The sequence below is a fragment of the Sebastes fasciatus genome, chromosome 4, assembly GCF_043250625.1.
Source record: "Sebastes fasciatus isolate fSebFas1 chromosome 4, fSebFas1.pri, whole genome shotgun sequence".
Classification (NCBI taxonomy): Eukaryota; Metazoa; Chordata; class Actinopteri; order Perciformes; family Sebastidae; genus Sebastes; species Sebastes fasciatus.
Window position 1 is genome coordinate 37118802 of NC_133798.1, and position 24959 is coordinate 37143760.

Below are 24959 nucleotides of genomic sequence, written 5' to 3' on the forward strand. Positions count from 1 at the left end.
TATTATCTATTATCTACATTACTCTATAAGGCAAAGATAAGATTAAGGACAGCAGTAAAGGGATTTCCTTTCCTAAATAACATCACAGAGGGGGGGTTACCACATCCTCGACTGATAAATGTCTGCAGGAACCATATCTGTGCTGCTATAGCAACCGTCTACTGTTAACCCAGAACTCCTACTGTGCCGTTTAAATGTGTTTCCAGGACCATGGAAGTGTTTTTTTGCATGTTTTACTTACTACAATACTTAACACCACTTTAAGGTATAGTGTGTTTGATTTGTTAATAGTTTTTTTCCTACCTCCCACACTGGTTTTCCTGCTAATCCAACGTGTTCTCATCCCAACTCATCACATACTGACGCTTTGTCAGACCCCTCTGCGTCACTTTTAGGTTGCAGTAAACACATGCTTAATGTTGTGAATTAAACAAAAAACACTTGCTTAGGTTCAGGCAATAAAATCACTATAGTTAGGTTTAGGAAAAAACAACATGATTGGGTTTTAAACTACTACGCTTGTAAAGTGAAAATGACACCGAATGTTGTGAACACAGGACACGAACAAACAGCTGATTGTGACGTGAAAGTGAAACTTAACGCAAACAGCGGTCTCCTGGATGAAAGCCCTGTGTTTGTTGGACCCATCTACCTCCCCTCCTGCTCGCCCTGTGTGCCTCTTTTGCTCTTTAAACAGCACTTTCCCTGAGCGTTTAATAGTGACGCGGATGGGTTTACATCGCAGTTAACAGAAAGTCTGGTGCATCTCATAACGCTGCTAAAGGGTGCCTTGTACGTCGGTATCAGACGCCGACAGCCGCGACAAAGCGTTGGTATTTGACGCCCTGGGAGTGAGAACGGGCTGGCTAATCCATTACAATTAACACCATGTCTGCTGTTGTTGTTGTTGTTGTCGTCGGGGTTAAATTGCTGTGCCGTCTTAAGGCAATTTAAGTGCAGATTGAGTAAAAAAGATATTTTGCTTAACTGTGCAAAAAATAAAGCAGACATGTTGTTCACTATGATGGATTACCTCCTCAAGCAAGTTCTCTGCAAGCTCCTTTTTACACCACAGTGGGATGTTTTTTAACTGTTTTTTTTGGGAAAAAATGAACCCTGGATACCAATATTGAAAAAAACAGTTGTGTTTTCTAAATAAGTAAGATAAATAACATAAACTTTAAACTAAAATCCCCACTCCAATACCCATAAAGCTCTGCAATAGAGTGAAATCCATAAATGTACATTATGCATCCAAAGCATTCAAAACACCGGTGCGGTCCATTAAAATGTGGTTTTATAGAAAGATTGTCAACAGAAAACGTAGACTGTGTTGGGCTGAAGAGCACTGAGAGATTGAGACACGACTTGTCACACACTCCGCTCTAACAGTGCCGTTACCCATTTATAACTGCTGCCATACTTGTGGGCTTTCCTGTATGCCTGTGGTGTTCTGATATCAAGTCCTCGGTGATGTTTCTAGACCGGCTAGACTGGTGGTGGAGACATGTGGCTCTGATTAGACGATCATTTAACCTCTCTCTGTCACCATGCCCAGAGTCAGTAGACTGATTGAATTTGCAGAGCGCTTTAGTTGGTACAAAAATGTTTATAATGCAAGTCTAGCAATTATTTCTACCGCTCTTTGCCAATTCCGGTAGACTGGTGTGTGTGTGTGCATGTGCGTGTGTGTGTGGCTTGTTTATACCCAGCTCCTCACAGTTCATGATCACTTTGGCTGATGGTGTGCCCACATCTGTGGCATGGTTACAAAAGCTCTAATTCATTAACTTTGAGGGGAAAGTGCCTCATTTTCTTTGGTGCAGCTGTGAACTTTAGTAACTGAAGAGAAAAATAGGCTCAGTAGTATAGGCTTACAGAGACATTTAATACCACTGTGCACATGCAGTATCAAAGGGGATTCAAATATAACAGCACAGAGGCAGTTTCCAATTTGATCTATCATCTCTTGAGGTGCAGCAAACTAAAAATGGAACAGCAAATAGGCTCAATATTGTTATCTGCAGGCAGTGGCAGTGACAATATTTATGTTTTGATTCCACCTTCTTTTCCTCTAACTGAGATACCCAAAAGCTTTCAAAGCATACAGTCTGGACACAGCCACAAGAGATTTTTAAAATACCCCAAAACCGGCTCCAGATGTTGAGTAATCAGCCTCAATCATTAGTCACAGACAGAATAAGTCTACTCTGCCATTGATGGGAAGACAATTTCCATGTGTGCATGCATGCCTTACAGCACAGTAGCCCTGAAGTCACTTGCAATTCCTCCTGTAGACAATAAAAAACGTCTCAGCCCAGGCCACATCTCCCTAGGTAGTATTTCAGGTCTTATACTTTCCAAATGCGCATAAATGTGTCAGTTATATAAAGCGTTTTAGAAGGATTGGCATTTTTTTTTTTTTTTTGTATAAACAGCTGTCTGGATATATAGTAATAAATTACAGTTTAAACTCACTAACCAATCTGCAAAAGTCCCAAATTATATGTTTAATTGTAATAAAATGAGCTCACAAGTAATAGCTTTTAATTTGGAGTTTATACTGGGAGGAAAACCTGCTTTGATTAGCAGTAAGTGTGTGTCTGTCAGTCTGCTGGCCAGCCCGCCCATCGCACTGACATAATTGGACGCTCCAGTCACGCTGCAAACTGCGACTCACTCAGCTCCATCACATGCACGTCTTGACTCAGTCTTTCTGTTTTGAAAAGGGAGCACTACTGTTTGTTTGCATCCTGCAGAAGAACCAGCATCCTGCAGCAGAAGAACCAGCATCCTGCAGAAGAACCAGCATCGGTGCGCTCAAAGCTCCTCGGACACCTTTGTTTTTTCTTCTTCCTTCCAGAGTTGAATCTGTTTTCATTCAATGGGTCTGTGTGTGGTGCTGCTCTGCTCTCTGTTCGGAGTTCTCCTCGGCCAAGGTAAGTTATACCTTTCTGGAAGAAACTGTAAAGATCACTACTATAGCTACTGGTATTGGTATGTGATGCTGATGTGGGTGGATGTTACATTGCAAGGTAACTTTACGCACGAGTTTGTGAAGGCGTTTACAGTAAGAATGAACGTTTTAATAAAGCAAAGAGTGAGAACCAGGGAGGTGATGAATTTGACACAGGACTAGTTGAGGCATGTGATGAAAGCACAGTTACAAAGCTGGGTGCTTCAAAGTGTTGCCAGGTTGTGTTGAAATGAATCAGGGTGGAAAATTTCCACATTATTTCATCACATAAAATGTAACAAAACATCATCATTTTACTGCTTTAGAAGTTTTTACATTGTTTTCCTTCCAAACTTGCAATGTAGATAATTGTTAATTAAAGTAATTTCTAGCAGCTCTAAACTCTTTGCACACTGCATTGTGTAGGACAAAATCCAGATGCTATACATAACTTGAAATTGTTAAAAAGTAAACTGTGTCTTTAACTCTGTATTTCATTACATTTTGTTTATGCTATACCCTAGATCATTTATTAAGTGATAAAAGAAGACGTCACATGACATAATGAGTGTTCAAAAGTTTCACACAAGTTGGTAGCCAGAGTTCTCCCTGCCCTGCCCTGCCCTGCATGGTTTCTGTACTTTCTGCCCCACAAGTCAAAGGCCAAGTGCCCTGGTATGCTGTGATGCCAGGTCAGAGCGACCGGCGTCTCACCAGGACCGGGTGGTCTGTGACAGAGGAGTGTGATTTATTACATTTACAAATGCTTCCCCGGTCACACATGGGGAAACTTTCACAGTCGGCAGGGACACTTTTCCCGGAGCTGCCTTCTTTGTACGGGGGTCGCGTCGGTCACGGGTCAGTTTGGAGTGAAATCAGCTATCAGCTCGACCAGTTTGACCAAATCTCACAAAAGTACCTATGTGTGTCATGTAAAGACCTGGGAATATGACATCATAGATAGATAGATAGATAGATAGATAGATAGAGTGTGTAAAAGCTTTTTTATATCACTATAAACCTCTACATAAAAGCCTTGAGTGCAGCCTGTGAAGGAGATGCTCTCTGCTGTTGTGATGTCTGGCTCAGGCCAACTACTCTGCATGGGCGGAGCTCCACCACTGGGCTCATTAAGCCTTATTTACATGAGGCGTCTAGACGCAGGCAAGCCATGTGCATGCTCTGCCAGAACAGCCCTCACACAACCAGCACCGCCATTCCAAGATGGAAATCAGCCCTCTCTAGACAGACAATGCATCACGGAGACAGAGAGAACCGTGGCAGACTGCGTCTAGGCCGCCGGAGCACGTCTCTGTGTGCCTGGTTTGATAAAACAGCACCACACAGTTTAACGGCACTTCTGGTCTTTCGATTTAGGTTTGCTTGAGCGGCAGACAGTGGTGGCGTTGGAATGACTCTGTGATGACTTGTGGGTTTGAGTTAGTTATCAGCAGAGTGCTACTGTGGGGGCGGGGGGATCTCTCGGACAGAGCAGAGAAGTTACAGCATGAGACCAACTGACATCTAACATATTTGACTTTTGGTCACCTTCATATGAGGCATTAATGGCACAAATTTCTATCCATATTATCTTACATTTGTAAGCTAAATCTTTTGTTTTAGTCTCATTGGAACTTTGCAAACAGATAGAGGTCTTTAACATTCACAGACAGACAGAGAGAGACTTTGAGAGGACCTACTTGGTAGGCCCATGTGAAAAGCTTTTAAAATGCCATCTCATTTCATCCAGCTGCTACAAGGTTTATTGGCCAGAGGACTCTGGGATGTGCCAGACTTCCAGAAGTCAGTAGTGAGTCAGCTAATGCGGCTGCCTATAGTAATAAATCCTCTGTCTATATTCACTCCTGTCTGCCAGCTCAATCATCCTTTAAGTAGTAGCAGTGGTCACCATAATGTTTTAATTCTCTGCTTTGTTTTCCTGCAGCTTATACTGGAGAAATGACTCTTTTTCTGCAGAAAGAAAAGCACATGAATGATTGGAATAAACTCTTAGTCATTGTAATATCCTGCCCCTTCTTAGTTCTGGGTTTATAGAAACTGTTCTGGGAAATTAAGAGTTTTATTGCAATACCTACATTGTGTTGTTACTAAGTTAATCAATGCAGAAAACTGTTTGTGGTGATGATTATTCCTGCTTGTGCTTCATCTTTGATTTACTGGTTATAATAAAATTCCTCCTGCCCCTCATGGGAGAAAGCAGAAAATCCATAAAACCGAGGACTGCTATTCCAGACACTTGTCCTCCCAATGTGATCTAACTTATTATCTGAAGCTGTTGACTCTTGCCAGACTGTTTACGTCAGACGCTGTGTCTCAAACAGATGGATTTGCTCAGTGCATTTCACAATCGCTATTCCCAATAATTCAATCACTACCAGCAACACCTCATATTCTGTTACGTTGCTTCGACAACATTTATTTCACGGTGAGTTTGTTTTCCCCTTTTTTTTTTTTAAATCTCGGGGGACTTATTGTTAATAACAATTTGGCGCACTTATCCTGAGCCGAAAGCAAAATCAATTCCAAGGAGCCGATCTGCCAAAGCTATTTCACGTTTGGCAGATCACACAAACCACAGGCGAATGAATTTACTTGATGTGATTGGGACGGCTGGTTGTTTACAGAGTCGGGGCATTCCACGCTCTCTAATCCACATGGATAATAAACAGCCAGATCACCACAGAGTTGGTTGTGCTCCAGTAAAAAAAAAGCCTCTTGTGTCTGCAACAACATATTCATCATTCATTGTTTTTGGCAAAAAAAAAAGGCCTAAAGGCAATTTGAATTGCCAGAATGATTTTGAATTTCGTTTTTCCATCACGCTCTATGCCTTAGAGGACAACATCAATATCCTTTTTTCGTTAGGGTTAGATTTCCAAATCTGATCATCATGACTTGTGTCAATCAGCACGTTTGATTTTTGCAAAAAGAAAATGTTTGTCAAAGAAATAATACTTAAAGGTACAGTGTGTAGGATTTGGTGGCATCTAGTGGTGTGGTTGCAGATTGCAACCAACTGAGTACCCCTCCGTTCACTCCTCCCTTTCCAAGACTGTGGTAACGTGCTCAGAGGCCATCCTTACCATAATAACACTTAATACTTTAGGAGCAACGGAAGTCAGATGACGGCTGGCGGTACCACTTTAGCACTCTGCTGCTAACGTTACCTCAGTTTCACAAGCGTGTCGGAGAACTACGGTGGCCTACCTGAAGAGGACCCGCTACCTATGAAGATATGAAGAGCTCATTCCAAGCTCACAAAAACACAACGATTCTTAGTTTCAGGTGATTATACACTAATGAAAATATAGCTATGAATATTATATTCTATTTATGCTAATAGATCCCCCGAAATGCTACACACTGTTCCTTTAAAGGGTCAATGTGTAAGATAAGATATGGCCAGAATTTTAGAGTTTAAAGTCAGGGTGGTCCGCGATCAGACTCCCCAGTGCTGGTTTGCACTGGCTGGGTTCGAGCTAACTGCTAACTGCTAACCGAATCTCCGTCATCTCCTCCTGGCGAAGCAGCCTCCCAGTGGCGCAGAGGACGAATCGTACACAGACCCTGTACCTTTTAACGTGATTGACGAGCTCTCGGGGCAGCTCTACTCATGCGTTGTCTCATCTTGGACTGAGGGCAAACTGGATGCTACAGCGACTCACTATCGCCTCTCGATCCGGTGCTAGTCAGTTAGCATGCTCATTATAGTAGATATCTCTGCAACACAATACACAGACATCTTTGACATAACGTCAAAACTGTGACTGCTTCACATTCTGTTGCTATTTTTAGTTCATTATTTAAAATTTTAAAAATAAACTTCTGGCTGTAACTTACACATTGCACCTTTAATAATAATAAAACAATGCTTATGACTATGCCATTTGATATATTTTGCTTCATCATGAACAGCTTTTTAAGGGAACAATAGTCTCAAGGCAAGTGTGTACTTGTGAGTATGCAGGCAGGTGTGAAATGTGCAGATGCAGCAGTTCTCCACAGTGATTATGTCAGCGGGGGTCCCCCCACTGCGGCAAACCAGACAATGCCAGATATTAAAATATCCCGCTGATCCAGTGCACACTGAATGGGATGTGTACGCATTTACCTCCTTTGCACACAAACACACCTTGTGTTGTTGTTTTTTTATGTTTGCAGGAGCAGAGCAGATCTCCATAGAGGACTGCTGTAAAGATGGCCAGAACCGAGGCAACGATAACGAAGACTGCTCGTCCCTCCGTCTCATCTCCGCGTCGACCACATGCATGTGAGCAGGAGCTATATCTGCTACTTTGCTCTCACCGTGAGGTTTAAGAGTGTCGGTTAGGAGACTTGCCTGGGGCTTATTCAGATTTACAAGTCATTAACTGCTGTCACAATGTTCTATCTGCACCACAGAAGCTCCTGCACTATTGGCCCCCCGAGGGACTTGGCCCGTATCACGTATGGGATGTCTGCAGGCCCTTTAATATGAGATTGCTTTACCTTACTCCCGTAAATCTCCAGGCACATTATTCACTTCACGTGAGAGGAAGCACTAATAGTGATGGGATAATAACAGGTCTGCTGGTAACCCTAGAGGGTGTGCTGCCTGCCACAGGTTCAGGGCTCATAAGCCGGGGAGATCCGCTGCTGTGAACACACTGATGGCAAACACATTTACCGTAGCCACCCCAAGTGATCCCAAATTTGTCTAAATTATAGTGTGTGGAGGAAGAGAGGGAAAGGGGCACAGGTTTGAGGGGGAGCAGGGTGGAAGGGGGGGTCAGAAGAGGGGCTGTTTCAAAACCCAGGAAATACCTTAGAGGTGAAACGCGTCATAGAGGGAGGATAGAGAGAGAGAGGCAATAACAGGAAATCTGAACGATTACTTCAAACACCAAAGGAGAAAAAAAAAAAAAGAAAAGTAGAGTGGAAGAGAAAAGAAAAACAGGAGGGCGACTGTGCCCTTAAAAGGTTCTGCAGAGGAGGTGTGCGCCTCGACATGAATTTGAGATCTACCGTAGTTTATTTGGAAAGAGGTTTCTGGTAAGAGTTGATAAAGAGGCTAGTTGGAAATGAGAGCAGAGAGGTGAGGGGGCGGCGTTTTATGCTTTGTGTCTTGCAGTGAGACGGATATCCACACCAGACTCACTCTTAACTGATTGGACTACAAATGTTAGACAATACAATGAAATATGAGCAACTGATATTTCGATAATAGTGGTCTCATGTGAGGGGCTGTGGTTGTTCCAGATATTGCTTTTGACATTTAAGCAGCCGTGATAGTAATATAAAGTATTTTATTGATCCCTGTGGAGATATCGATTTATGATCCTCATTCCGCAGGGAGCTCAGAGGTCAAGGTCAGCTTGACTACTTCCAGTAACATTGTGTTTCTCACTTTATGTGATAAATCCGTAACATGTCATCACTGATTTCTTAGGAAACAGTGATGGTGGTGGTGATGTCATTCACACCAAGCAAACTTGACAGCACGTACTGTCAAACAGTACAACTGTTTCTCCACTCTCACAGGACACAGCATGCTTATCTAAAGGGAGTGGTTTGTTTTAGTGATATTATAATAAGATGAATTCCTCCAAAAACCACAATCCTACACCCTGAGTTAGGACTATGTGGAGGTGGACAAATGTTCATCTTGGGACTGAAATGTTGGTTTAACTCAAAGGCCTCAAGGGAATGTGCTGCTCAACCCAGTTTAAAGGGGAACTACGCCCATTCTCAAAGTTCATACATGTTATTCTTATGGTCTAAGACAGTCCCAAAAATATTAGTAAACATGAACAACTCTCTCCAAAATCCCCAAATCCCCAAAACTAGAGTGCTAAAACTCAAATTTGTGATGTCATAGGGTATAAAGTCTGGAGCTGTTCCATAGACAATGAATTGGGGAAGGTGTAATAGATAATGCTGAGAGCACCTAGGGGAATGTTGTTGAGTATATGGGAACTCTTTCTGTTTCACAATTGACAACACTACCTCCACCCCTAATGGAGTTTCACATTGTCTATACTACAGCGCCTGACTTCCTCTTCTGCTCCTGTCATAATTACTACGGTCACTAGAGGTCAATGTTGTGTTCTTTCATACCTTATTTCTGTGATCTACCATGTGAAGAGATGATAAAACCTACTAGTAGGTGTAGTAGGCACCTAATGACCCACATCTATGGGGCTTATAACGACTGATAACGCCTATTTAATAGCCTGACAAGAGTCTTATCGGCTGAGAGAGAGTAGCTCATGTTTACAAATATTGATCGAACTTTCCTAGGCCATGGAAGTAACATATTGCAATTTTGCAGTGTTCCCCTTTAAGTCAGCATGGCAAAACACAATAAACGTCCAATGCCCTCCTTGGAATCCACACAGGACTTACTCAACCCACTCATCCACACATTTTTAAGTGTGACAACTCTGAGATCCCCATCAGGCTCGCCTCGGGCTGATTTTAATGGGCTACACTTTAAGGCAGAGTTGTATTGCACCGAGGAGATTATAAATGCACCACCTGTGTTTTGTGGGTTTTTTCTTGCTGACAGGATAGTGCAGGAGCAGTGCTGTGTAACAGTGCTCGAGGACAACATGTGCACCACCGGTATCAACATGGCCAAAGACCAAGGATTGTGCGATTCGTTATTCACCAACACCTGTGAGACCAAGACTACAAAGGTGTGTTTGTACCTGCATGTGCACATATGTTCGTTTGCTTTACTAGCTGACAATACTGTAAATAGAGACAAAAAGAGGGAATGAAATCATAGCGTGCACCAAAAAAATCTCCCTCTCAATCAACGTACGTTACATCATTCTGCCGGACAGCCAGTTTGGAGGCAAATGATTGATGAGAGCGATGATGTGCATTTATGTGTGTGTGTGTGTGTGTGTGTGTGTGTGTGTGTGTGTGTGCTTTGTGAGCAGGATGAGGCATGTCACTCCAGGGAGGAGTGGAGCTTGTTCCTGTCAGATAGATTATAAATTCAGCTCCGACTCTAGAATCTTCTGCAGGCTCACGTCCAAGCACATTTCAGACTTTTTTTTTTTTTTTTGTAAATTTGTGCCCCTATGTATATTTTCACAACACATCACGAAGATAAATGCTTGGCAAAATGTACCAAGGAGAGAATGCGAGTTGGTGCGTTTTCTTTAAAAAGGATGAGACAATTGTCAGCGGGGCAGCTTGTCTTTACTTAATCGACTGTGAAGTGCAGGTGGTGGCGGCTCATACTTTAATGTGCACAGGTAAGGTGAATTAGATAATAGATATGTATGATTAGGAAATGGCTTCACCTACTTTAACTGGACAAAATAATACATTTACTTTACAGTATAGATGGTTTCATTATATTGTGTAACAAGAAATGAAAATCAGTCTCCACCTTAACCTTCAGTTTTTTCTGTAACATCAGGACACAACTGAGAGAGAATATTCCTAACCGTTGAAGAAATGCTTGCTGAGAGTTATATATGAAGATTGATGCTACTGTCGTGTCTGTGTAATAGGCGACTTATGGAGTTAATGTACAGCCAGGAGATGGTTGGCTTAGCTTAGCATAACGCATGGAAGCAGAGGGAAGTAGCTAGCCTGGCTTCTTTTTAGTTCTGTTTTTTGGTTTTCGCTTAGTCCGGTGGTAAGTATCTCACTACAATGTATTCTCATACAACGGTTCGTATGATATCTTATGATATCGTTCGTTTTCCTAGGAATGTCCAGCAACACGTGTCAATTTAAGCTCATCACATGCATACAGTCTTTTCAAAATAAACTTCTGTCTTCACAGGAAACAACTTGGTTAGGTTTAGGCAACAACACTACTTAGTTAGGTTTAAGAAAAGATTGTGGTTTGGCTTAAAATAACTCCAGAAGTGGCGTTACTTAAACTTAAGTGACAAATAAATCAACGTTGACTTCTGGTTTCATACGGGACACGAACGTCGGTCTGCTGGGCAAAAGTCCAGTATTTTTTTTACCCGACCTCCTCGCTACGCAGCGTTCATAGCCTACTCACACATTAAGCTGTTAACGAGTAAGCCCTAACGAGAGTTGTGATATTGTGGCATGTGTCCAGTCGTGCTATCGCCATCACTACACCTATACACCACACATGGTTTACATATACATTTATATACATACATTTCATATACTGTATATGCCCTCATTTCCCAAACTGAAACACAAACACACCCATCCCCCAAACTCTGCACCACCTTTCATCCCCCTCCTCCCGACTGACATTACCAGGCTGCCATAATGATTGATTGAGCATGCTTCAGGCAGAGGGGATGATGTCATCTCATCACTGTCTGTCTGTCTGTCTGTCTGTCTGTCTCGCATACTGACTCACTGCTTTTCATCTGTCACTTGGCACGTCCTCTCAATCAACCTCCTTTTTGTGTCTGTCTGGGTTGATTGAGAGCTTGGCTGTCTGTCTGAATCACGTCCTCCTCCTTTGTCAGTGGAAAAGCCGGTTTCATCTACCTCTAGTGTTTTTACCAACCAACATGATCCCACAATCTCCTTTTCTCTTTTGGTTTCACTTCCCCTGATGCATTAGAGAGCTGAGCTGAATTCTCTATGACATAGTGATTTTCCTCTCCTTATGTATGCTACGTCTGCATTATGCACCAAATATATTGTATTCTACTCTTTGTCTAGATGTGCTGCCACTGTTGTCTTCTGGGGAAGTCCAATCAGGAGCAGGGCCTACACTGTGACCACAACCTGTCGGTGGGCTACCAGTGTGGCCTGGTGTCCCGCGCCTGCTGCGTGGATGGAGCCCCAGACAACCAGACCACACCCACAGCAAAAACTGAACGTGGGTGCAAAAAATCATCAAGCATGAAGTAGGCCAAAGATTGCAAAGTTTGTTTGCATCAAAGAAGGCAACTGACATTAGGGTAGAAAAACAGAAAGCACTATGGGAAAACCTGCGCCCGAACACATTAAACATCTCAAAATATTGGAGCAAATGAATGAAGAAATTTAAAGAGCCGCTGGTGTTGTCAAACATAAGCCCACACTGCCCCCTGCTGGATGGATGTGGTCATTGCCTTTTACTCATTACTTTCACACTGATTTACTGTGTCGCTTATGAGCATCCCAGAAAACTGATGGACAGACAAAACAAGATATTTCAAGATGTCAGCTTTGTCACAGTGCAGGGAATACTCAAACAGGGATTGGACCCTGTGATGCCACCACCCCATGTAAAGGCAGATGAGGTGGTTGGGCACTGGAAAACTTTAAAAAGGGATGTTGGAAAAAAACAGGTTGATAAGCCAGAGTAGTGCAAAAAAAGTGAAATTTATTAACCAAAGTTCACCGAAGCAAAAAGCAAAAATGAAACCGAGAATTTCAATGATTCATTTAAACTAAATCAAAAGAACTGCAGCCTGACAGCAAGCTGTTCACTCTCCTCTCCCTCTTACCGATCTCATCCTGCTACTTTATAGTGCGCAGTCCCTCCCCTCTAAGAGGACTGAACGAGGCAAACCTGATCCACACCAACATCCTAAACAGAACAACAAAATCCCATGAACCCACAGAACAAATAAACTAAACAGGCTTGTGTCATACATCTTAACATATTCAAATTGAACTGAAATCAACAATTAAGCAGACACAAAAACACTGTTAACTTTGGGGAACAGGGCTCAGGGAAAAGGACAATAGATAGCCTTTTCACATTTCCCTCTCCCCTGGAAGCTTGCCATCAGGATGGCGAGACAGTGAGAAGAGGTGAGCAGGAGGTCTGGAGAGTGCAGGACTAAGGAGGGACAGGTGTAACTAATCAGGGCGGGGCAGACAATCAAAAAGGCAGGAAGTGAAGTTATCTGAAATGGGAGGAGACGTGAGTAGCAAAATAAAACAGGAAACGAAAATGATACGAATGGAAAACATGGAGCACGGCAGATTAAGACATTATTGGCCTTTAGGAAATTATAGGCTAATAGACATTCTTCTCTTTTTTTTCTGACATTTAATAGAAAAAAATACTCAGTTAAGTTAAGTTTAATTGATGATGAAAATAATCATTAGTTGCAGCCCTGGAAAAAAAATAGCAGCTTTTTTGATGGCTAAAAAAGTTATTTTTATAAAACTATCATTAACCTGACAGTAGTGCATGAGACAGATAATCTGTGAAAAATATCAGCTCTGATTGGTTGTTTTTTTAAGATAGAGGCATAAGGTGTTACAATGTGAGACATATAAATATATATATTTGTTTCCTTTCATGCAGTACCAAACAAGGATAACCCGAGTGGAGACAATGGAGATAATTCAGTATTAAGTGATCAGTGCAAAGGTATAGTATAACACGTTAAAGCTTTTCTACACCTGACTGATTTAATCTGGCCAATGCAGTGATCAATTATCAACATGTTTGTTTCTTTTTTAGGGAAATGTGCTCATAACTGTGTGGGCAATGACACTTGTGCCTGCTTCAAAGGCTACAAACTCAAGCCAGATGGAAAGAGTTGTGATGGTAGGTGGTACTCCTCCGCCTCTTCCTCTTTGAACGCTTCAGTTTATGTCACAAAGAAGTTAAAGAGACACAGAGAAAGATTTTGACACAAAAAGAACAGTAATACTGTATTTCACAATAAGAGACCCTCTGCTTTGAAACACTCCCAGATATCAACGAGTGTTTGCTGGGAGCCAGCAACTGTCGGGCGGGAGAGCGCTGTATCAACACAGAGGGCTCGTTCCGCTGCCAGAGAGAGGTCAGCTGTGGGACCGGCTACGAACTCACCGACAACAACAACTGCAAAGGTCAGTCAAACATGTGCTCAGTTTGCCTCTGTTCCTGTTGGTAGGTATTGGCATTGTGTTCAATGGCAACTTTTCGCATGATTTTTCATTATCCAGATATTGATGAGTGTGAGACCGGCATCCATAACTGTGGACCAGAGTTTGAGTGCCAAAACACCCAGGGGTCGTTCCGTTGTCTCCCTAAGGTCAAGTGCGGTACCGGCTATATCCAGGATGCCCTCGGCGCCTGCATCGGTAAGCACCACACTACAGCAGCCCGTAACAACAACTGCAAGACAATATTTGACATGTATTCAGGTGATTTTCACAGTTAGAGCCTAAAAATGACAAACCATTGCGACACAATTCACTATAAACCTTATCTATAAATCATGAGAAGAGTGAATTTATGTGTAAATAAATGTTCCTGACCATTTTTACTGCCATCACCTTATATTATCTTTAATAGGTAAACCAGCTATTTGGAGAGATATACCTTTGATAAATCACAACTTATGCATGTGTTATTGGAAACATATGCACATGTAAAATACTTTATAAATGAGACCTAAAAAAAAGGCATTTAGGTGGAGTTGACAGGCTCTCTTTTAATTTTTTTCATCATTAAATCAAACGTAATATACGCTAGCCTTTCATATTAGGTTCAATGTTATAAGAGAGCTACAACTATCAGAACAATTCGAACATTCAGGCTCCCTCATGTGGCTCAAAGGTGAACTGCAGATATAAATGTTGAATAAAAGACTGGAAGAAATTCTACAATTTCATTTGGAGACCTTAATGAAATGTCTAGTCTCTTGGAATGAGCACCAGGCGATCTGGCAAAGACGGAGTGTAGATGGACCAGTAAAGGCTAATCAGGGAAATGGGGAGCAGGTGAGTAAGTGGGCGGATGTGGTCAGGTGAGGGGAACGGCGGGAAATGGGTTACTACAGGGAGGGAGTGGTTGGATCTGTAATGACAGGGTGAGTTAGTATGACAGGTAAATGCAGAGCAGGTAAATTAATGAATGTTTAGGATCTGGCTGAAGTCGTGACAATTGTAATGACTTCATGGCCTTTGTCTAGAGCCACCTTTAGAACAAAGTTTGCATTTAAGTAACTGTATATTCAGTTATATAAGACGAACATGAGCAATCTTTTCATGTTTACCTCCGCCAAGGCCGAAGGTATAGGAAGGAGGTTATGTTTTCACCGGCGTTGGTTTGTTGGTTTATTTGTTGGTTTGTTTGTTTGTTTGTCCGTTAGCAGGATTACTCCAAAAGTTCATGATGGATTTGAATGACATATTTTGGAGGGGTGGGGGATGTGGCACAATGAACAATCCGTTAGAGGTTGGTGGCGATCCGGATCATGATCCGGATTCAGGAATTTTTTTAAGGATTCCGATTAGCCAGAACATTAAGACCTCTGGGTTTAACACATGCGAAGTGTAACTGATGACGCGTTGATGACGCATGATCCCGCCTCATTCCTTCAGAGAGAGAGACAGAGAGAGAGCGGGGGATTGGGGGGGAACAACTGTAGAATCGGCGTTTTTTCACATTAAACTCGGTGGAATTACAGTTGAGTTCGACCAAAGCACACTTGGTGATTGTTGGAAAGAGTAACGACGACGGTTTAGGTGAGTTTTACTTTGTTTCTGTCAAGTTTGAATGAAGTGTTTTACGCTGCTCCGCTACGAACAGCTGATCTCAACATAAACAAAAATACACCTGGATGATGGCGCTAACTGAACGGAGAGGGGGGCCTATCGTACTCGGGCGGAGGTCTGTGCTCTCCAAGTGCCATTCTAGTTTAATAATGTCATCTGTGTCTATATTGTCAGATATCAATGAATGCGTCAGCCAGACAGGCCCATGCCACCGCGGGCAGATCTGTATCAACACAAATGGCTCCTACATCTGCCAGAGGAACTCCGTCAACTGTGGTCGAGGATACCACCTCAATGAAGAGGGAACACGCTGTGTTGGTACGGCGGAAAAAAACTCACCATTCCTACTGTAGATGACAAAGCATCTTACTAACCTGCCTGAGGTGCATTATATCATGGTGTTGTTTGCATCCCCCCTCCACAGATACTGATGAGTGTAAGGGCGCTGAAATTGTCTGCTCAGGTCATAGTTGTATCAACCTGGTAGGCTCCTACCGCTGCGAGTGTGAGGCCGGCTACATCTTCAACAGCATCAGCCGGACCTGTGAGGGTAAGCAGCTGGTCGATGATGTTCTTACATAATATCCAAGTGTATGTAAATAAAACATATATACTGTACGTCTACTAGTACTGGTCAAATTGTGTATAAGATAATTTTGGAATCATTTTCAGCTTATCACTGTGGCGTATTTGTGTTTTAGATATTAATGAATGCAGGCACTACCCTGGCCGTCTGTGTGCTCATAAGTGTGAGAACATTCTGGGATCCTACATGTGTAGCTGCACCACCGGCTTCAAGCTATCTGGTGATGGCAGGAATTGTGACGGTGAGACAAATATCTAAATCAGGAGAATTGCAACTTCTTATACAATATACAGTATGTGTTGCGTACCCTGTAGGCTATACTGTGCATATCTTACCAGTGACTGAAACAATAGAAACCCCTGAACAGCTCCGAGTTGGACGACCTTTTGCCTTTGGTTACAGCGAACACATCTGTTCTACTACCTGCTATGGCATCAAGCTGTTTGTCATTTGCTAAGCAACATTTATACATACATACATACTGTACATGTAGTTGACTTATCTAGGTGTGCAAATCAAGAGAGGAACAATTCGTAATCCGTAGCGGAAACAAGATTCCAAACTGAAGCACTTGTCTATCACTTGCAGCTCCTACCGGCCGGTTAAAAGTAGAGAGGAGACCGCAATCAATGACGGTATAAACCAGTCAATAAAATATGTTTCCAAAATGCGTGAAGCACTGAAACCACGAGAGGTCCTTCAGCGCACAGTCATAAATAATGAGAGTGATGGGTCCAGCAGTTTAAAAGATTAGCCGTGATGCACACACGACCAAATACATAATCTCCTGGCGAAGATAACTAACTAAGATGCGGTAGCCACCTTTGAAAAAAGTCCACCCTCCAGGCACTTACAATCATGCTTTTTTCAAAGTCTCTTATATTTCAGCCAATTCTCAGTATCCCGTTCACATGCAACTCAAGTGCGTAACTGTGCAAGCAAATGTTTATGTAGTACATATTGTGTACATACTGTGTACTACACTAGTAGGACAGAGTTCATAATGGTCTGTAATCATCTTTTTTCTCTGCTTAGATTTGAATGAGTGTGAGAGCAACCCGTGCAGTCAAGAGTGTGCCAACGTGTACGGCTCCTACCAGTGTTACTGTCGCCGTGGCTACCAGCTCAGTGACATAGACGGCATGACTTGTGAAGGTAAAATGGAACCGTTTTAGCAGATACTTCGACTAATACATGAATATTTTGAAGCAAACTATAACTATACTATACTACAAAATATATTTTTCTTAATTTAAATTTACTCTCTGGTTTGACTTGTTTTTATCTCCCTGTTATATTTTTAGATATAGATGAGTGTGCCCTGCCAACTGGAGGTCACATTTGCACCTATCGCTGTCACAACACCCCAGGCAGCTTCCACTGTTCCTGTCCTGTCACTGGCTACACATTAGCACCCAATGGGCGCAGCTGCCAGGGTAAGCTGTCCTACACGTGCAGACTTTCAATGTCAATTTTCTGATACAAGTTATACTTGCGAATGTTTTGAAATCGCATTTATTTCCACTTTTTGTCCTTTCGCTCCCAGATGTCGATGAATGCGTGACGGGAACACACACATGCACAGTGAATCAGAGCTGCTTTAATGTACAGGGAGGATTCAGATGCCTGTCCTTCGAGTGTCCAAACAACTACAGGCGTGTTGGAGAGACGTGAGTATCTGGATTTACACATTTTTCTATTCTTCTAATGTGTGCTCATAACGATACGAGATTTCAAAGACAAATATTAGTAACACAACATCGACAGAAAACCTTGCACCCACAACACTCACAGAGCAATGTATCCTCATAAAACGGTTTGTATGATATCTTAAAAGTTATCCTTCATGTTTCCTATGAATGTTGACGCACGTGTCAATTTCTGCTCCGGTCTTTTCATAATAAACTTCCGTCTTCACAGGAAACAACTTGGTTATGTTTAGAAAACAAAACTACTTAGTTAGGTTTAACAAAAGATGGTGGTTTGGGTTAAAATAACACCGGAAGTAGTGAAACTTAAGTACGGAAGTTACGTGACAAATATAACTTAGTTAGGTTTAGGAAAAGATTGTCCTTTGGATTAAAATATCTCTGGAAGTGGCGTAATTACGGGAGATATGTGACAAGTAAATCAACGCTGATGTCTGGTTTCACACGGGGTACAAACTTCGGTCTCCTGGGCGAAAGTCTGGTGTTTTTTGTCTCACACGTCCACCCCGACCTCCTCCCTACGTGGCGTTTGTCGCTCTTTACACTTCCTGATTCACAATTACGTGGATTACATACAATTGTATTTTGTGGGATATATACAGCACGAATTACAGTGCATTACATCCATGTTCCTCATAGTCCAGTCTGACTGGTCGTCCTACCAAGAGCTCTCTCAATAGTAAACAACGTCAGGCCTTTTAAACCGACCCTTAATCACTTGTTATTCAAGGCTCTGCATGTCCAGTGCGCTCAATGCTGGAATGACTTCAGAAAAGATTCGGCTGTAGCATGTTCTGTTGTTTTAGAATGATGAAATGCATATGGATATTCTGTCATTGGCTCAGTGACAGTAGAGGCTGTGTATGACCTATGCAGGCACCAGCGACAGAACTTCTTGCATGATCCCACAGAGGGCACCATGACTGGCCTGTGAAGTATTGTGCTGCAGACTGATGTTCCTTCCACTGCATGCAATGCACGGCAAATTAAATTTACACCTGGTCTCTCTCTCTCTCTCTCTCTCTCTCTCTCCTTCTCTCTGTGCCTGTTTTGTTCCGTCTTGTCCCGTCCTGCCCTGCCCTGCCCCCCCCACCCTTCTCTCTTTGCAGTCGATGCGAACGCTTGCTTTGCAATGAGTCTATCGAGTGCTTCGACATGCCCCTGAGAATAACCTACTACTACCTCACCTTCCCCACCAACATCCCCGTCTTCACCAACATCTTCCGCATGGGCCCCTCGCACACCGTGGTCGGCGATGACATCCAGACCGTTATCACCGCCGGCAACGACGGTGGTTTCTTCAAGACGGAGCGGGTGCCCACCGGCGGCGTGATGTCGGTGGCAAAGCTCATCAGCGAGCCGCAGGACTTTGAGCTGTCTCTGGAGCTGAGGCTGCGTCGCTACGGCTCGCTCAGCACATACATGGCTAAAGTGCTGGTGTTTGTTACCCAGGATGAGCCCAGAGTACCTTACAATCCCCTACTAGAATAAACACAGGAGTTACGTAGGGTTACACAAGTTACTACACTCTTAAAAAGGATGTGTCATCTTTAATGCGTTGTCTCGTAGAGAAAACAGAAAAAGTTCATCCTCAATACAAAATGCATGCGATGTCACCATACGGTATGTTGATAGACATGCATGGTGATGCAGTGACTACTGTATGTAACATACTGCATAGATGTATCCAGGTCAATAGTAATACACATTATGATTTCCAATTAATCATCATTATAAGACCAATATTCATCTTTACACTACTAAAGATTGTTTATTTTTCTTGTGGATTTATGCGATTAGGTTGCCAAAAAATATGGGTAAACTGTATTGGTTTAAGGCCTGATGAACCGGCTTGGGGCCCCTAATGACCCCTGTAGCCCTTCCTGCACTCTCTGTGCATTACCTTCTTAAAATATAGCCTACAAATGTGGACATATTGTGATTGAGTAGTGCACATTCTTAAAGGAATAGTTTGATTTTTTAGGGACTAGATGCAAAGATTGATACCATATTTAAATGCTAAGTATGAAGCTACGGCCAGCAGCTGGCTAACTTAGCTTAGCATAAAGATGCTAGCTTTGCTTTAATCAGTGGGCTACCTCCGGGTCTGAGAAGTGAAGCCAATGTGGAAGTGCCTTGAGTTTGAATCCTTTCTAATAGCCAGCAGGGGGCGACTCCTCTGGTTGCTAAAAGAAGTCTGATTGTTTAGAAGTCTTTGAGAAAATGAGCCTACTTCTCTCTTGATTTATTACCTCAGTAAACATTGTAAACATTAGTTTATGGTCCCAATCGCTAGTTTCAAGTCTTCTTCAATACAGCATGATGTTCATTTAGTAAATTATGGTCCCATTTAGAGTCAAATAGACCATAAAGCAGGGGATTCTTTAGGGCGTTGTCCGGTCTGGGAGTTGTCCGTGTTTCCCTCTTACAACTTTAACCCTTTCATAGTGTGTTTTCAGTCCATGAAAGTTAATTACAACCTTTTTGGTCACCTAAAAATGTCAGCGTTTGGTTGTACTTAGCTCCACCCTCTCGTGTCACTTCTGGTTTCAAAAACCAAGTTGGTGACGGACAAAATGCTGAACTCGAGGCTTCAAAACGGCAGTCCGCAAACCAATGGGTGACGTCACGGTGACTACGTCCACTTCTTATAAACAGTCTATGGTTCTAACTCAACAAAAAAGCAAGTGTGAGTATTTTTAAGTACATTTCCTAAAATGTCAGACTATTCTTTTACACAAATTTTCAATGCATCAGATCACCACAAGCCACAGTGACTGTGAGGCTTTCAGGGACACTGGTCATCCAGGACCCTGGGGCAGCGCTGCCCCCCTTTGTTCAGCTTTGTCTATATCACTTTTTTTTTAATAAATTACCACAAATATGAGTCTGTTCGACACTAAGCATGTGTTAAAGATGACACGTCATTTTTTAAGAGTGGATATGAAAAAAAACAATACAGCACACAAAATCAGAAGAAAGAAGCACAGTTTTTTTTTTTTTTTTAGTACAGTAGCATTTTACATAATCAACTTTTTAACACTAGAATTAAGGATCATTATTCAGCAGTATGAATTAGGTCCAATTGAATGTATCTTCTTGGAGGTAAGGCAGTGTGACAGCCGCTAGGTGGCGTTCTAGGTCAGGGTAAATCATGAAATGGTAACGACCCAGGTCTGCCTACAACTGAGTGTAATTTGATGATGGTTGCATGATAAAGTCTGACGTTTTTTCAGTATTTTATGGTTTATGTGTTGGATGAACAGTTTTCTATTAAAATTGAAATAGAAATAACACATGTTCAAGTCAAATCCAGTTCTTGATAATGGTGCATTGTGGGGTTTAATCGAATACAGCAAAGGGAGCAGCTAGAATGTGAGGCCAAATCACAGATGGAGGCTTCCTCACATAGTTTCGTATTACTATTATTCCAACAGGAAATTGATACATGCAAATCTCTGATGCATATATTTAAAGTTAATGACCACAATCATCTATACACAAGGTACTTTAAACTAACAGTAGAAAAACAACAGATGTTATTAATAATGTTATTAGTTCTTATTAATGTCTCCTGATGATTGAAGTTTTCCGGCATCAGTAATTTTTGTAAACAGAAGCAAACCAGGCCTGTATTTTAAATCAGCCAAGAAACACACACAAGTCAAATTCCCCATCCATAAGTCAAACCCCTCAGTTAAATGCGCATATATGTCAAATTTCACTATTTATTAAGTCCATAAAGTAATTCCACACCTCCGAATTCCAGTCCCAAACGAGCCAGACTGGGCCTTTTAATGCATTGTTACTCCCACTTCCCAAACATCAGTTACCTTTCACCGCAAATACGTCTTTCCGTGGCAGTTATTTTCATGCACATCTCTTTAGCTCCCATTACATTTTAGGCTTAATGCGAAATGCACAGATTTCCACTGCATACTGCGGGTGTAAACCCCAAAGCAGACAGATAATCCAAATGAAGGCTGAGTAAGTGACACGCGATGGGATGCAGTGGCAAAGAAGAGGGGAAATGTGCACCAGCAGGAGAGAATATAAATAGTCTGACATGCTGTGAGGCTGCTGCCCGAGGGCTGTGGCTTATAATAACTGTAAATTCAGATGTCCTAGGTTCCTCCTGTCCTGAGCTGTCAGGCCAGTAAGGATGCACTTGGTCCCTAGTGGGGATATCCTTAAAATAAGAACATAGTGGTGCGCAGAAGGTTTTTTCCTCCCCTTTGACATTGAGTTATGGGGCTCTGGGCTCTGGCCGGTGGTCTGAACAATTTGTGGTGCGGCAACATCACCGCGCACAGAATGAATGATGCCCTGCAGTGTTTGTGTTGGGTCGTTATCAATGTGCCGACTATAAATAATAATTACCAAAAAAATAAAAGGCCCTACGCTTGACCAGAGGACTTTCATCCAAAAAGTCTGTTTTTCTTTCTGGTCTGAAAGTATTGGGGTTTTTCTCCTGGGCTGGGCCACGTGAGGCATGGGGGAGATGAAGAAGACGTATGTGCATGCACACGCACACACACACACACACACACATATACACAAGCATGTTTGCATGCACAAAGGCACACAAATAAACACACATATAGGTATTTCGGGTGCAGACTTATACATGCATTAAGACACACATGGAGCTGTAATTAGCTCCACTTGCTGCCCCAGCTTTGAAGTGCCCATCTGTGTGTATGGGGGCAGTTCACCCTGGGTCATTATCTTCTCGTAAATTTACTCTCTACCCCAACAGAGCTTTCACCTTGTCCTCTAGAGCCCCGCTCGGGTCTTTCTGCAACTCAGGCCGCGGTATTATAAACTAGGAGAACATTTTGTGGGTTTGGCGTGGGCCAAAGCAAAACTTGGACCCACCCGCTAATTGCTAATTACAAGCCCCTACCCAGTGGTGGCTTGACTTTTTGTCAGGGGCTTCTCTACTCGCTCTCCATTGAAGGAGCCCTGCAACCCAAGCCGGGGCCTGCAGGCTTTGAGCTGCAGCCTATAGGTCCCCCGAGGACCGCCAGAGATCCACGGCCCATGACTCACAATGTGGCTATATGGCTGCCATGCACATTAACTGGACTTATACATGGCAACTTGTCTGTTTTCATAACCCAATATAACCGTGTACTGACTTGTCTCCTTTGTGAAAACCGAGCTTAAATTTAACATCTTGGATGTCGAAGTCGAGGCTTTTATTTTGTTTCAATAGCTCTCTCGTGATCACGAGTTCCTCGTCGTTTCAAAGACAAACCCGTGATTTATGAGGTTGTTAGTGCCTTAGAAGCCTCTCTCAAAGTCTTATGTAGCAGACAGGTAGTGAATAGCGATACTTCAGGTGGCGTTAGCCTTAGGAGCCAGCAGAGGCCCTCCATTCCCCCCCCGACCTGTCACTGATTAGTCTGTGGAATAAACAAAGCCCTAAATAATAGGATGAGAGCTGCCCTGGGGAGAGGCTGGGGAGTTGTCTAGTCATGTTGCTCACAATTTAGGAGTCTTTTAGAACACTCCCTTTCCCCATAAATCCTCCTCAAGAGATTATCTGATGTGAAGCCGGGGATGCTCAGCAAATCCAAATATTTTTCCTGAGCAGGTTGTGGATCATTCTCTGTGAGTGCAGTAATTCATTTCCCACACCGCTTGAAATAGTGCATCAGAAAAGCATCGATGGCAGCGCGCTAGTCTCCACAAGCTACAAAAGGCTGGCTTCGGAATGACCTTTGGTTATTGTTGGTTTATTATTCTTCCAAACCACACAGCATTTGATTGTTTTTGATGTTGACTGCTATATCCAGTGTCCCTGCTGTGTTGTTCAGCTATTGTTTGTGTAGCGGCCATTGGAGTTGTCCCACTGAGCTCTTGATTACGCAGTGGGCTGCTCCCAAGGATGCCCTGTTATTGTGAACTTTAGAAAACCAAAAGGCGGTTTGACTCTGAAGTCTTTATAACCTAAAGGTCAGAGGCCATGTGTGTTTGTGTTTTCTTTTTTTTGTGGGTGTGTGTATGTTTGTTCTCTCCTTTAGAACGGCGAGGCTTGAACGCTCTGACACCATCCGCTGTATGAAGTCCTGTCAGCCCAATGACGTAGCCTGTGTTCTGGACCCCATGCACTCACTGTCCCACACCTTTATCTCCTTGCCCACCTTCAGAGAGTTCACACGGCCAGAGGGTAGGTACAGTTTTTTATGTGCATACTAATGATGGAAATGTTGGTGTAAACATGATGGTCAAACATGCAGCAAAAGTGTAAAGAAATGGACGAAATACAATAAAATATAGTTCCTTATTCCCTTTTTTTGCCAAGAGTTAGATGAGATGATCGATACCATTCATATTGGTAGGGTAACAATGAAGCTTTAGCCGGCTGCTGGTTAGTCTATCTTCGCATAAAGACTGGAAACTGTGGGAAACAGCTAGCCTGGCTTTGTTCAAAGTATAGACTGTATATAAGAAGTGTACGTAATCACCATGGCTTCACCCATTGGTTTGTGAACTGCCGTTTTAAAGTTCGGCATTCTTGGTTTTTGGCCGTCGCCATTTCGGGTTTTTGCGACATGCTGCAGCATGCTGTATTGAAGAAGACTTGGAACTAGCGATTGAGACCATAAACTCATGTTTACAATGTTTACTGAGGTAATAAATCAAGTGAGAAGTAGGCTCATTTTCTCAGACTTCTATACAATCAGACTTCTTTTAGCAACCAGAGGAGTCGCCCCCTGCTGGCTGTTAGAAAGAATGACAGTTTAAGACACTTTGTAGAACCGGTCCAAAGGTAATAAAACCCACCAGCACCTCTAGAGCTCACTACGAAACATTAAGTAGTTAATACAAAACCCAGAAGTTTAAAAATGACAATTTGTGAGTGTTGAGTGCTCGTGAGCTGATTTTCTGGACAGACTACCTAATCCTCTCTGTTTACAATCTTAAAGCTAAGCTAAGCTAACCAGACCGGTTCATTTTTACGAGATATAAGAGTGGTATCGAATCAATCTTCTCATCTAACTATCGGCAAGAAAGCAAATAAGTGTATTTCCAAAAATGTTGAGCTGTTGCTTTAACACAATACTTCAAAATTGACTGATCATCTGAACTCCCCTAAACTGTATTCTGTGTATCCTTCTATTCTACATTTTCGTTAATCCACAAAGGCCCATACATGAGAGTTCATTTGGTGACAGGACGTCCTGTTAAAATCTTTGGAAACAACGAATTTGAAGACAGCATGATGACTTTTTTTTCTCTTTAGCTC

General features: G+C 42.5%; 1 protein-coding gene across 2 annotated transcripts in view; it reads left to right on the top strand.

Moving 5' to 3' along the window:
* The first annotated feature begins 2640 nt into the window (after positions 1-2640).
* Positions 2641-24959, top strand: part of fbln1 (fibulin 1) — a 35130-nt gene continuing 12811 nt past the window's right edge. Inside the window, exons 1-15 of one of the 2 annotated variants that reach the window (XM_074633994.1) lie at positions 2641-2939; positions 7139-7247; positions 9525-9654; positions 11639-11798; positions 13224-13289; positions 13383-13469; positions 13619-13756; positions 13853-13990; positions 15584-15727; positions 15834-15959; positions 16111-16236; positions 17031-17150; positions 17300-17431; positions 17542-17665; positions 23734-23879. In XM_074633994.1, the coding sequence (XP_074490095.1) occupies positions 2885-2939; positions 7139-7247; positions 9525-9654; positions 11639-11798; positions 13224-13289; positions 13383-13469; positions 13619-13756; positions 13853-13990; positions 15584-15727; positions 15834-15959; positions 16111-16236; positions 17031-17150; positions 17300-17431; positions 17542-17665; positions 23734-23879 (1801 nt within the window). In that variant the 5' untranslated portion in view covers positions 2641-2884. Of the gene's footprint in view, positions 2940-7138; positions 7248-9524; positions 9655-11638; positions 11799-13223; positions 13290-13382; positions 13470-13618; positions 13757-13852; positions 13991-15583; positions 15728-15833; positions 15960-16110; positions 16237-17030; positions 17151-17299; positions 17432-17541; positions 17666-18813; positions 20999-23733; positions 23880-24959 lie in introns of those variants that run through there. The other variant, XM_074633995.1, reaches the window with a different exon arrangement.